The sequence below is a fragment of the Onychostruthus taczanowskii genome, unplaced genomic scaffold (assembly GCF_017590055.1).
Source record: "Onychostruthus taczanowskii isolate IOZ18803 unplaced genomic scaffold, ASM1759005v1 scaffold114, whole genome shotgun sequence".
NCBI classification, from domain to species: domain Eukaryota; kingdom Metazoa; phylum Chordata; class Aves; order Passeriformes; family Passeridae; genus Onychostruthus; species Onychostruthus taczanowskii.
Genome location: NW_024498074.1, coordinates 718,507 through 731,703, shown reverse-complemented (window position 1 = coordinate 731,703; position 13,197 = coordinate 718,507). Strand labels below are relative to the sequence as shown.

Here is a 13,197-nt window from a genome sequence, read left to right as displayed (position 1 = left end):
AGGATTTGGGGTTTATTGGGGTTTTAACTCCCTCGTGGTGGCCCTGGCACTGCTCAGGAGCTGGTAGGAAAAGCTGGAACTGGAGAAGCATAACCCCAAACCTCCACACTGTGAGAGGGGTTGTGGAATCTAAACCAGCACAAATGGATACTCCAAAATGAGCCATGAGAGGACAGGAGCAAGCAGGGGTCACTGTCACTAGGGTAAGGCACAAGGAATTGTATCTCTAGCCCAGAATTCCAGCTGAGCCTGGGATACAGTGCCTCGTGGAGCACAGCTATTCCCGTGCAGAGCTGCTGCTTTGACACATTTCCCAGGAGCCAGCAAGGGTTCTGAGGAAGCTCAGCAGGACCAGGACAAGGACATGTCTATATTCCATAGGATTTGCTATTTATAACCCTTATGCCCCAGCCCCAGGGGTGTCCTTGTGGGGTATTTTACTGAGTTCCTTGGAAGGGAGCTGATTCTCGTCCACTCTGAGCTCGGGCTCCAGCTGATGTTTTAAAGCAGGAGAAGGAGGTGGCTGGATGTGCTTCCAGCCCATGGTGAGGCAGCCCCTGTGCCCAGGTGAGGACATCTTTCCCTGCAGAAAGCTGATTTTGGTTCAAAGCTTCCAGAAGAGCTTCTGGAAGTTCTTTTTCCTGAGGAAGGGGATGCAAATCACTGCCCTCAGGGCACCTCAGTTGTGACCCACTGTTACAGCTTTTCATCAGTGCCACAGTTCCGTTTGGTCCCTGAAAAACACCAAACATAGTCTGAACAGAACTTCATCTGACTCTAACATTTTATTTTAAGGCGTCTCTGAGGGCTATTGCAATTTCTGGAAGGGATGATTGCCTTGGCTTTAATGCTGCTGATGGATGATGTCCTCTCAGGCTGGAATTTGGGGTGGGAGGGACGTACCCAGCGTGTGTGGGAGCTCTGCGAGGTCGGCACTGGGAATTGCTATCTGTGCTCCTCTAAAAACACCGTGTGCCAACAATTCCCAAGTGCCCATCAGTGGGTTCCCATCCCTGGCACATTTGTTTTCCAGATGAGCCCTGCCTGGGAGACAAGTCCATCTTCTGCCAGATGGAAGTGCTGGCCCGATACTGCTCCATCCCTGGCTACCACAGGCTGTGCTGCGAGTCCTGCGGCCGGCGAAGCGGCGGCTTCCCGGCACCCGGAGGGGCTGGCTCCGAGGGGGACGCGGCCCTGGATCCGGGCGGCCCGCCGAGGGCTCCGCCGGCGCCCACGCCCGCGGTGCCCGCCCGGGCCCCGCTGCTGCCCGGGAGCAGCTCTCCGAGCCGGCTGCCTCGGGAAGCGCGGCAGGCCGAGCGGCGCGCGGCGTCCAGCGCCGAGCCCGGAGGTGCCGGCGTTCCGCACTGGAGAGCCCCCGTGGCTGCCGAGACTTCGAGGCTCTTGGCTTTCCTGCAGCGGTCCCCTGCCAACGGCAGCGGCCTCGGCCCCGGCAGCGCCCCGGCGCCGGCTCTGCCTCCGGCCAGGACCTCCGGGAAGGGTGAGGGGCGCGAAGGGAAGCGATGGCCCCCGAGGGCCGCCCCGGTGGAGCGATGAGCGGGAAGGCTTGTGCGGGACAGGGCTGTTCGGCACTCCGTGTGACTCCCCGACCTCCGGACGCCGCGGAGCGCGCCGCGTGCCCCGGGCAGGGCACCGCAGGGCACGGGTCGTCCCCTGTAAATACGAAGGACAAGAAGTGCTGGTTCACTTTCTGGTGCTCCCGGCCTCCTCCCACCCCTCCTTCCCTGGCCGGCTGGGACACGCAGAGGAAGCACTACAGGAACTTTCCTGGCAGTGAGTGGGAGTCGCTCCGTCCAGCTCTGGGCCCAAAAGTTAGCCCTAACCTCAGCAGCCCTGTGGTTTTGGGATCTGAACGCCCTCATTGCAGGAAATGCCCCGCTGCGGGCAGGACCAGGCATGGAACCCGACGGGACACTTGTCCCAGAAAGAACGAACCCTCAGGACTCGTGCCTCCCTGGAAACGGGCGTTGCGCGAGCACCACCGCGGCTGTTGGGTAAATGCAGGAAAGCAGCATCCTTGTAAGAGTTTTGTGCTGTCCCACAAATGCTTTCCTGTATTGTTCCAGTGCCAGGTGCCGGCCGGCAAGTTCTGCCCTATGAGGATTCCAAGGGCTGGCGTTTAAAGCAGTTTCAAGGTGGATTTCAAGGTGTGAGAGATATTTATATTTCCAGCGTGGATCAGCTCCAGACCTCCCCACCCGCGGCGCATCCGACTGCAAGAATTAATTTATGTTCATCCCCACCTTGTCCCAGCCCAGCCGGCCGCGCTCTGCCCGGCACGGCGCTGTAAAGTACTTGTGTATAGGAGTGAGAACTGCAGATATTTATTAAAAGTGGGTTTCTTGACAGTATTTTGTGTGCTAAATATTTACTGGGGGAGAAGGGACAGAGACAGGGGAAATAAGGGGGGACAAGGGGGACAGGGGACAGACAGGAGGGACCTAGGAGGGAGGGAGATGGGGGATAACGGAGAGACACAGGGAGATGACCCCACCCCGATCGCGGCCCCGCCGCATCGCCCCGTCCCCGGTGCGGTCCCCCAGGTCAGCCCCCGACAGGGCCGGCCCCGCCGCCCCGGAGCGCGCTCTTGTCCTGTGTCTCCCCGCGCCGCCGGGGCAGAGCCCGGCCCGGCTCCCCCGGCCGTGCCCGGGGCCCTGCGGAGCAGCGGTGCCGGGCCGAGCCGCTCCGCGGGGCCTCCACCGGAGCCTGCCCCTCCTGGCTCGCCGCCTGCTCCGGTTTTCCCATGCCCGCTGCCTGCCTCTTGGAACAGGTGAGAGCTGTCCGAGCGCTGCGCGCGTCCCCGGGAGCCAGGGAGCTGCAAAGCCTCCAGAGGCACCGAGCTGCCCCACGAGAGCTGAGGGGCACGGAGGTGGCTCCCCGTGCGCGGGGCACAATCCCGGAATAAAACCATTCGGATTGGGAAAGACCCCCGAGATTGATCCCGGTCAGCTCCTGACCCTTCCTTCTCCCCTTAGCTTGGTGATTGAGTTCCAGTTCCCGCAGCGGTACCAACCCCGGGGCTGTGCACATCCCAAAAGCAGCCGCAGCCCAGCGCTCCCCGAGGCGCCTTCGCCTCCAAGAGCTGCCCCGGGAGAGCCCGGGCTGGCACGGTGTGCAGCAGGGATGCGGGGATCCCGGGAGAGCCCGGGGCTGGCACGGTGTGCAGCAGGGATGCGGGGATCCCGGGAGAGCCCGGGCTGGCACGGTGTGCAGCAGGGATGCGGGGATCCCGGGAGAGCTGGGGCTGGCACGGTGTGCAGCAGGGATCCCGGGAGAGCTGGGGCTGTGCCAGCAGGGATGCAGGGATCCCGGGAGAGCCCGGGGCTGGCACGGTGTGCAGCAGGGATCCCGGGAGAGCCCGGGGCTGTGCCAGGGATGCAGGGTCCAGTGGGCACACAGCTGTGCGCACTCCTAGCGCTGCCGCAGCCAGAGAGGCTCCCATCCATGGCTGCCGTTTCCCTGAGCCCTCCCATGGTTATTCCTGGCCAAAGACACGTTCAGAAAGCCAGGCAGATCATGGCAAGTCTCAGCCCAGAAAGCAGAGGCTTTGTGGAGAAGCCCAGGCACAGTGGCCTCATCCTGGCTGTGCGCAGGCGACAGGAGGTGGACAGAGATGCTGTGCCACCCCCAGGACCTTCTGGCTGCTCTCCACATCCAACCACTCCCCCAGGTATCCCAAAATATCCTTCAGTAGGTCCAACACCAGGGTGTCAGGGAGCCCCAAACTCATTCTGGGATCTCAATTTAATCAGACAAGACTTGGCACACGAAGAGGGAAAACAGACATGCACTCTCCCATAAATGCATAAAGTTACTTTATTTTCAGTATACATTTATTTAATTTTGAAAAATATAAATGCTAAAATATCTCATCATCTTCATCTTTTGATTCCATAAAAGTCACAATAGAAAGCTTCATAAAACTGTAAAATACTATAATGTTATAAGGAATTTCATTTTTTATATTATTGGAAAAAAAAATCACTTTAATATGTTTGAAATGTTTTCTGCTTTTCTCCTTTTAGTTCCACCATCCGATCCACTTCACTTCATCCCAAGTCCTTGCTCTCTCCTCCAAAGACAACAGGGACTTGGGAGAATTAAAAACAAGAATAAAAGTATCTGAAAGTGCGACTTGATTCCGATGGAGACGGGAAGGGGCAGCGGCCCCGAGGCCGGGGCTGGCACGGAGCTGGGAGCTGGCATTTGCTGGGCAGGGTCGGTGTCCCCACTTATTCCCTGAAGAGCCCCCCCAGGATTTTCTGCCAAAACACCTAAATTGGATTGCAAGGACGTTCCAGTTGTTCTCCGAGGCGTGTGGCCCGCAGAGAGCCCTTCCCTGTCCCTGCAGCTCCTCCCTGCCACGGGAGGCGGGTGTTCCTCAGGCAGAGCCAGCCCTCTGTCCCTCAGCACACCACAGAAAGCACAACACGAGGAGGGAGAAAGATCTGGAACAGCGGTCAGGACGCTTCAAGGGTATTTAACACGGTTCAGAAGGGGAGGCCTGATTTTTGGGGAGACAGGTCACCAGGCAGCAGCAGATGGAAGCTGTGCCCATGGAACCGACCGGGACAGCCCCTGGTGGCACCTCTCCTCTGGGATTGCTGCACAGCACGGGCTGGGCAGGACGGGCAGCAATCCCACGGCAGCTCCTGTGTATCCAGCCTGTGTCCCCTGGGTGCCAGGACTGCTGTTCTCCTTCTCCAAGGGATGGAGAGCACTGGCCACAGCTGGCATCGCTCTTCCCAAGTTGCCTGTGCTCCAGCAGCAGAAGGATCCCAGAGCTGCTCCTCTTCAGGCCTTTCCCAAGTGTCCCCAGCATTTTCAGAGCAGGTTTCAGCTGGGCTCCTGGGATACCCAGCACAGATTCCATGGAAACTGAAGGGGAGACCCCTGGAGGGCGAGCAGGGCTGTAGGGAGGCGGCGGCTCCTGCGTGGGAGCAGATGCTAAAATTTGGCATTTAAGGTCTCAGCACCATCAGAAAATCCTCTTGACTTCACCAACCCAGACTTTGGTTTCACAAGGACCGAGTGGCAGCATGTGCCCATCCTCTGTGACGGGATTGTCTCCATCAGGGAATTCGCCTCGAGAGCTGGGATGCTTTTTCTTCTTCTTCTGTTTTCTATTTTTGGACGAAGCTTTTAGTGTGTTCCCCGTGTCCTGGTGAAGCCCAAACGTGCCTGCAGATGCACACTCCAGCATGAACATGCTACAGAGAGAAAAACCTCTCTCCTGATGGGATGTCCACCCCAAAATCCTGGGATGCCCGTGCCTGGCCTGCTTAGCCTTGCTGCTCTGCCGGGTGTGGGGCCAAGGTTTAGGGTAAGCTCTGTAGGTGGGATGCAGGAGGATGGGGATGTCTGTGAATCCCAGGGTCAGGATGGACATCCCAGCAGGCCACCTTCATCTTCCTCCTGGAGCACTGTGCCCGAGGCACACCTGGGGTCTTCACACCGGTGCTCCAACAAAGTCATGGAGGGATCCCAGGTCAGAAATCAGCAACAGGGATATAACCAGCACCTGTCCATACAGACTCTTCCAAGATCACAAGAGGTGTAAGGTTTCTTTCACAGCAGGGACTGCTCATGACAAAAACTCCAAAAGCCAACTCAACCCTAAGAAGAACAGATGCTTCGGAGCAGGAGGTGTTACTTGAACTGATCCAGCCCTATGCCACGTCCTGGAGATTGTGGTGTGATGTCGTGGGTTTCTTTTTTGTAAAAATCACATTATATATGGTACAATACATTTTTTACAGAAAGCCTGGCATCTAGAAATAAGAGGTAGAACTACTCATAACTATATGTTTCCTGCTGCAGGAAAAAAATTCATTTTTCTTTACAGTAATTAAAAAAAGGTTAAAAAAATTGTCAAAAAAAAAAAAAAAAAGTCGTAGGTTAGGCCCCCATAATTTAAACAAAATAATCTAGGAAAATAACACTCTTCCATGTACCTGACGGATTAAGTCCATTAAAGTGTTTCTTTAAAAAAAAATTGCATAGGAAAGGGACATTCCAAACATGCTACAGCGATGGCAACGGTCTGTCTGTGCCGGGAGTGAAGTACCTTCTCTTCTATCTACAGGTGAGAGCACGTGAGGGTTAGCAGCACGTTCCAGCAGGATCTGGGAGCAGCCAAGGAGCAGCCTGGAGCTCAGCTCTGTCCTGCCAGACAGGGCTGACAGCAGCCAGTGCCTCTGGTGCTCCTGCAGGGACATTCCCAGTCCCGGGCAGGGACATTCCCAGTCCCGGGCAGCCCAGCACGGAGGGGCAGCGGGGGCTCGGTTACCTTGGCCGGGGGGAGCAGGGAGCTTCTGAACATTTGGCTAGTGACAGAATGAATTCGTAAAAGATCAGACAGACAGACAAATTACAAAGTAGTTTCTGTTCCCTTGCTCCTCCAGAAATAACCATTGTCTTCAGGCTCAAGTTCTATTCTAATTTGAGGCACAACTTTTACTGGAGTTCGTGGAGGGCTGCAAAGGAGAAGACAGACAAGGTCAGAGCAGCACAGATGCTGGGCTTTGGGAATATACAGCCAGGTTTAAGGTCAGGCCCACACACAGATAATCTGAATGAGCTGGTCTCAGCACTGCTTGGACACTTCCAGGGTGGAGCATCCTGGTGTTCCACCCCAGGCTGTGCCACTGGAATAATCCGGGCATGGCCGCTGGGATGAATTTCAGTGCCTGTCTAACAGCTGCAAGCACAGACACATCTCTGGCATTCCAGAGGGATAAACCTGCCCTGCTCCACACCACAGTCCTGGTGCTGGGAGGCCCAAGCTGGCCCCAAGGGGCTGGTCTCTCAGCAATTATTACTTGCTGCAGTTTGAGATTATTCTTTGTTAAAGATTATTCATTATTTTCAAACACAGATATGGAAAAATGGATTACTTTCCTTTGGCACCAACCCTCTGGGCTCCTCCCAGTGCCCCCACGTGTTTCTCCTGGTCTGATTCCCAATGCAGTCCTCATGCAGCAGCCAGGAGGCCAGTGGAGCCTCCAGGTCTCCCAGGTTCTCCACTGCCCATCCCAAGCGCTGCCAGGGGCTGGAGTAACTATGGAATCACCTTGTCCCTGATCACCTTGGGAAGCAGCCACCCAGGTGGGGCAGGTGGCTGTGATCCTTGGGGAGCAGAGGTGCATTTGTGGGTGCTTACCTTGGCATGGCGTGTGGTTGAAGGAAGGGAATTGTATCAGCACGATGTGTGGCGTTCGAGGAATGTTGGTGACTTTTCTCCTGGGGGAAGAAAGCCTCGGTGTCACTGCTGCCTCCAGCCCTGCCTCAGCTCCTCCAACCCACAGCCATGGGCCAAGCTCTCCTCCTGCCAGCTGCCTGATGGATTGAGCAAACACTCCATTCCCTCCTCTGCAGGTAAAGTGCCACCAGCCCCGTCAGGCCTGACACTTACCTGGCACCTGCCCTGGCACAGCCCAGCTCCCTGGGAGAAACTTCTCTCTCCTGACCCTTGGGAGGCATCTTCTCTGGGAATAAAGCCCTATTCCTGCTCTTGCTGCAGCACAGCCAGTGGTAGGGGTGCTGTCAGGAATGTGCTCTGGATCACAGAGTTACACCTTCAAGCACAATCCCACGGTGCTGCTGCATTCCAGGTTGGTTTGGGTTTTGTTATTCCAGTGGCCTGGTATGTTTTAATTTTTATTGTGCATTGGTTTTAATTAGAAACCAGCAAATAAAATACTGGATTACAAAAATGGATAAATAGACAAACCAACCACAGCTCAGCCCACGGCTGATTTTCTCTGTTCCCTCTCCAAGGGCATCCCAAAAACCAGGCTGATGGCACAAGCACCTTTCCCTTAACTATTTTATCCCTTAGGATGCTGGAAAAAAAGGCAACTGATCCTAAAATCCTGAGTAACAATATTTAGGTTGCAGTTTGGTTTTGGTATCAGGAATGTACTCAAACCATGGAATGAGGAGGATGAGGTTGCCTGTGGCTGATTTTGGATGACATGCTGACATCAGCAAAACACTGAGGATATCCAAACAGCCAAGAAAATGCCTCCTTTCCAATGGTTTTATTTTATAATCCCAATCTCTGAGTGTTTTTGTATCTAAAAGCCCCAGGGTAAGGTTTACCACTCCCTGGGGTCTCTACATGCTACCAAAAGGAAAGGAACCTGGCTCCCAGCTCCTAAGACCTATGGATAATTTAAGGATCTCAAGATCTGGGATCTAGGTCCTGCTCCTAGGCAGCAGCACTAATTTATTTGGTTTATACTTCTCCCCTCCCACCTGAGAAGAAAAGGGCATATGACACCCTTAGTATGTTAAAAAGCCACCCCCAAAGGCAAAGCCACCAAGGTCAGCTGTGATTCCTCACTTAAAAGAGGAAAATGTAAAGTGGGAATGACTGAAAATAAAGATTAAATTCAACAATTACAGCTATTAACATCAGAAATGAAAACCTATAAGAAGAGCACAAGCACCTAAGAAGGGAAATGTGTTAATGGCCAACTGATCTCTGCCTGTGCAGCTTAATGACACAAATAAATAATTACTCTGTTAAATGCTGATTTTTGCAACTGCTTGGCACCTAAGGGAACAAACAGTGACAGGACAGCGCTGCAAATCCAGAACACCAGTGGAAAAAAAAAATAAATCCCACTATCAGCAGGTTAACACCAAGGGGGAGAGGGAGAAGGAGAGGAAGAGAGAGTGGGTGGCCAGGAGACCTGTCAGGAGCTGGAGAAAAGCACTTAAACTGGAGGCACCAGAAGGAACAACACTGATTTTGTAACCAGCAAAGGGAAAAAAAACCAAAAGCTCACAAAAGCAAATTCTGTCATAAAGCAGGGGCCTGGAAATTAAAAAGGAGAGGGGAAAGAAAAAAGAACAAGAGAATACTTCTGAAGTAAAAGGAAAGATTAATTTTTTTAAAAATAACTTTAAATATACAGAGATATATTTTGGTAGTGCAAGTCAGAGTCAAGCAGGCATGCAAGAGCTTAGTTCTACTCACTGTCAGCAGGTTTGCTATCACTTAGGAAAGGTTCCTGCTCCATGATGTCCATTGGTATTTTAATACTTGGGACTTTTTCTGAGTAGGGGCAGTCAGACTGTGAAAGAAATGTGTAAAAGGTCTTAGAATATTCCCACTGCTCTCTCTCTCATCATCTCCCACACATTCAAATTATCCTTCACATAGTTCTGTAGGAACAGGTAAAAGAAAAGAGAAGAGAAAAGCATCCTCCAGCTTAGCTGCCACATGGACTGATTCCACTTGTTCCCCACTGCATCCCACTTCCCTTCATTACCTTCACATTCCAAAAATAAAACAGAAAAGAGCCATCTTGTGGCACTGTAAATTGCAATTCATCTCCTCCTTCCCCACCCCACCGCTCAGAAGACACCAGCCCATTGTGCCTGGAGTCAGCTGCAGGAAACAGAGATGGAAAATGCATTTGTGGGCAGACACAGCAGGGCCCTGGCTGCTGGGAAAGCTCCTCCAAAGCCTTTTATCCTGCTGGGATTCTTGTAAAAGCCCCTGCTTGTTCCCAACTGCTCTACAGGGCCCAGATATGACATGGCAGAGGCTCCTTACATCAGACTGGCTCAGCAAGTGGAGTCAAACCCAGTCCCAGTTACACCTCTGGTTCCTCAATTCCAGAGCCCCTGGAAGAATTCTGCAAGCCTGGCCCAGCCAGAGAAGCAGCAGGCAGCTCAGGAGGGGGCACAGGGAAAAGCTGGGGTCCCCCAGAGCTGGGGCACCACCAGGTTTCACACCCCTGCCTTCCATCACCCACCTGCTTATTAGGAGGTGCTGGGAATTGTTTGGCTTTTTGAAAAACAAAGGGAACTCCTCATAGCCAAGGAAAGGCTGTTTCTGCCTAACTTGGCAGAGGCAGGAAGGTGGGATTTGCCAGAAACGTTGGGACATCTTTGTTCCTGAAGAGAAGCAGACCCACAACACCAGGGTGGAGGGAGGAGACCTTCCAGTCAGGGCAGGAAAACACTAAGGAGGCCAGAGACTGGCTCTCCCTGGATTGTTATTCTTATTTTTCATTTATTTTTTGACATAACTGATATCCAGTGCCTTATTTTGTACTCCAACATCAAGATGTTTCCTTGGGACTATTTTTATGAGGCTGAGGGACAAGCATAACTCAAATAAAGCACAAGCAACACCCAGCAATTCCCTTGGCTGAACTCTGATCCATGCATTGCCCCCCAGATCCCACAGGATTAACTCTGGGGGTGGATATTTCTGGAAGGGAAAGTGTGAAAATAATCCAACCAGTAGTGCCCAGTGCTGTATGTTCAGGAAGCTGGTAAAAGCAAGTGCTGAAAAAAACCAGCAGGAGTTAAGAACCAATATTTTGCGTAAAATGTCTTAGCCATTAGATTAATTATTGTACCTGGAATTCAGGAAAAGCCTGGGAAGAGAGGAAATATCTTAAAGCATACAGGAGAGAGGGAAGCCATGGCTTGGGATGGATTCACAGCAGCCAGGAGGAGGGGATGGAGCCAAACCTTTGCTGATTACTCAGCAGGGCCTCTTTACTCTCATTTGGGTTTGCCCAGAGGTGCTAAAGACAACCCTGGGAGCTGGAGCAGGACAGGGCAGATGTTGGCTGAACTCAAAGGCAATCCTCCCAGCCGTTTTTCCTGCTGTGCTAAAATGGGATTCTCTTCCAGCTCCAGGAGACCTTCCCTCTCCCTACAGCCCATGCAGCAAGGCCCTTCTTCATGGACATGAGCAGAAGAAGTGACACCATGCCTAGAACTCACCACGGAGCGCGTTTAGCACTTCAACATCAATTTAAAGGATTTGAGTCAGACCTGAGCAGGAGAACACTGGAAGGCACCAAGACTACATTTCTTCTTCTTATAGATACAGGAGGAAAGAGAACAGTCAAAGGCACATCAGTCTGGTCTAGCCAGGTCACTTTTCACTATTTAGGGCATGCTGCCACCTGAGGGAGGACCAGAGTGTACTGCAGAGGGCAGGGATGCTCAGGAAACATGTAGGTGGTGAGTTTTACCAACACCAAGCAGTTTTTCCTGCAGTATCACAAATCACATCTATTTTGTGCTTTCCAAAAGAGCCATTACAAAAATGTTTTTAAAAGACAACCAGTAGGACCAGAGCTGCTGGTGAAAAGCATCCTCCTCCTAAAATGTAAGAGACAACGAAGGGGAGAAAGGCGTGGGAGGGAAGCAGGGTGACAAGAGGCATTCCAGCAAGGGGCATGACATCTCAGCAGGTACCTGGTGCTCTTGGGAAGTGTGACTTCACCCCTAGCAATGCACCCACCACAGGCTGGAAAAGGGAAGGCAGTGTAGGAATTAAGTTTCCCTTGGGACCCGTGTGTTGCAGCTCCACAAGTGGCTGGCAAACTTCCAGCCTCAGCACTGGGCAGGGCTGTGGGGGGGGTTAGCTACCTAGGAAGGAGCAATGTGACAAATGAGGAAGCTCCTTACATCATCATTGTCACTGTCCATGCTGCCCTTCTTCTTTTTCTTCTTCTTCTCATCCTCTTTCTTCTTCTTGTCCTTTTCTGGAATGACGTCGTCAAGAAAGCTTAAGTCATGCTGGGAAAAGAGGTAGTCCATGGCTTTTCTGACTGCCACCAGGGCCAAGATCTGCAAAGGCAGAGAGGGATTCCCAGTCACATTTTACCTTTCACTTGGCACACTGCATTCCTCTCAGCTCTGCTTCTAAGCACACACTCTTGAATTCTTGCTGTAAATGAGCACACAAAGAAGGTGGTGAACACCTGGGACATCTCTGTCAGCTTCAGAGGTTGTGCTGTGACTGCCTCATGTCATACAAAAAATCAGAAGCAGTGGATACTCCTGTATATAATACTGCTGTATTAGGAAATAAATAGCAAAACAAATGAGCACTTTCATTTACTTTTGGAGGCAGGTTCACAGGACAGCCTGAGTAATAAAACCCAGACTTATTTCTCACCACTTGCCCAGCTGAACTCTTAAGAAATCACACAAGTGGCAGTCCACGCCCCCAGAGTTTGCAGAATAAAGTTTACTGGGGTTGTGGCAGCAGGAAACTGGAGGAAAAGCTTGTTCTGGGCAAGGCTGCAACGAAAGCACTGGGAAAAAAGGAAGGGATGTGTCTGAAACGGGCGCTGACACCGATGCTGGGTCTGACAGCCCCAGCAGAGATCCCACACAGGCCTTGCCCGTGGGTACAGCAACAGGCTGGAAGCTGTAACCTATTCCCAACAGGCTGCCTTTCAGGACAACTCTGTGCCAGGCAATCATGATCCACAGCACAAACAATTCCCAGGAAAAGGTCTCGAGCTCTGACTTGCGTAAGCTACGACGCGGTTTCGGACGTGAGGAACTCCTCAGGGGTGGAGGGACGCCACGCAGACACCCTGACATCCCACTATGAATTACTGTGCTGAAAATGCCTTTCCTCCAAATAAACAGGGACTTGGCCCCGGCTGAACCCTCACAACACTGAAGTTTGCAGTTTTGTGCTCCTGAGTGCAGGAAATGGAGCTTTTGCCATCCTATCCAGCTCCATCGAAGCTGTGGCTGCGCCTTCCCTGAGTCTGCACCGTTCCAACAAACTCTGTCAGCCTCGGGTTTCACTCAGATTCTAACAGGGACAAAGAGATTTCAGATTCAGCTTCCAGCATCAGTGCAGCACAGCCATGGAGTTGATGGAATGCCACATCAGTGGGAATTACTGATTTTTAACATCTTTCACAGGAGCATGCGTCTCAGCAGGAACATTTGGAGGATTTTTTAACTGGCATCATGGTTCCCCATTGCACCATCTTGTTCTTTACCTAGGTTCTGCCCTCCCTCCTCCTCTCCCTTAAATAAGCACTGCAGCTCCTACCCTGCCCCCACAACTCAGATTTTACTTGTCCATAAACCTGAAATTAGGTGACCTGGGCCCAAGATTTATTCAGGAGTTTCCTAAAGCTTTGCCTTTGCACAAGTCAGACTCATCTCCAAGCCAGAGTGCCAGGCTGTGTCTATAGACCTAGTAATAATATGAATAATCACCCACAGATGGTAAACAACATTAGTGTCTTTCCACTTGAGTCCAAGGAAAAGAGACATTTCCTTTCCCTCCCTTTGGCACCTCTCTTAGCATTAAGCCTCCTTCTTGGCTTTGTCCATTTGTGCTGTTGAGTTACCAAGGAGACATTTTTTTTTTGCACCTGGTACCTA

At 52.3% G+C, this 13,197-nt stretch overlaps 2 protein-coding genes and 1 long non-coding RNA gene across 13 annotated transcripts in view; 2 read left to right on the top strand and 1 right to left on the bottom strand.

The window, feature by feature from the left end:
• Positions 1-2,378, top strand: part of ADAMTS3 (ADAM metallopeptidase with thrombospondin type 1 motif 3) — a 58,837-nt gene extending 56,459 nt beyond the window's left edge. For both annotated transcript variants that reach the window (XM_041427435.1, XM_041427434.1), the window contains one exon: positions 1,034-2,378. In XM_041427435.1, the coding sequence (XP_041283369.1) occupies positions 1,034-1,554 (521 nt within the window). In that variant the 3' untranslated portion in view covers positions 1,555-2,378. The remainder of the gene's footprint in view (positions 1-1,033) is intronic.
• A 134-nt stretch (positions 2,379-2,512) lies between these two features.
• Positions 2,513-8,552, top strand: LOC121347907. Of its 2 annotated transcripts, none has more exons than XR_005954298.1 (2): positions 2,513-2,788; positions 4,044-8,552. It is a non-coding gene; the product is annotated as an uncharacterized LOC121347907 (long non-coding RNA). The 2 variants fall into 2 exon arrangements; XR_005954299.1 differs by lacking the exon at positions 2,513-2,788 and adding an exon at positions 2,796-3,688.
• SLC4A4 (solute carrier family 4 member 4) overlaps positions 3,777-13,197 on the bottom strand; it is a 122,997-nt gene continuing 113,576 nt past the window's right edge. For 3 of the 9 annotated variants that reach the window (XM_041426857.1, XM_041426874.1, XM_041426922.1), the window contains exons 24-27: positions 11,467-11,628; positions 9,005-9,101; positions 7,181-7,260; positions 3,785-6,494 (exon numbers count right to left, since the gene is read on the bottom strand). In XM_041426857.1, coding sequence (XP_041282791.1) covers positions 7,217-7,260; positions 9,005-9,101; positions 11,467-11,628 — 303 coding nt within the window. In that variant the 3' untranslated portion in view covers positions 3,785-6,494; positions 7,181-7,216. Of the gene's footprint in view, positions 7,261-9,004; positions 9,102-11,466; positions 11,629-13,197 lie in introns of all 9 variants that reach the window. The other 6 variants (XM_041426904.1, XM_041426913.1, XM_041426931.1 and 3 more) reach the window with 5 other exon arrangements.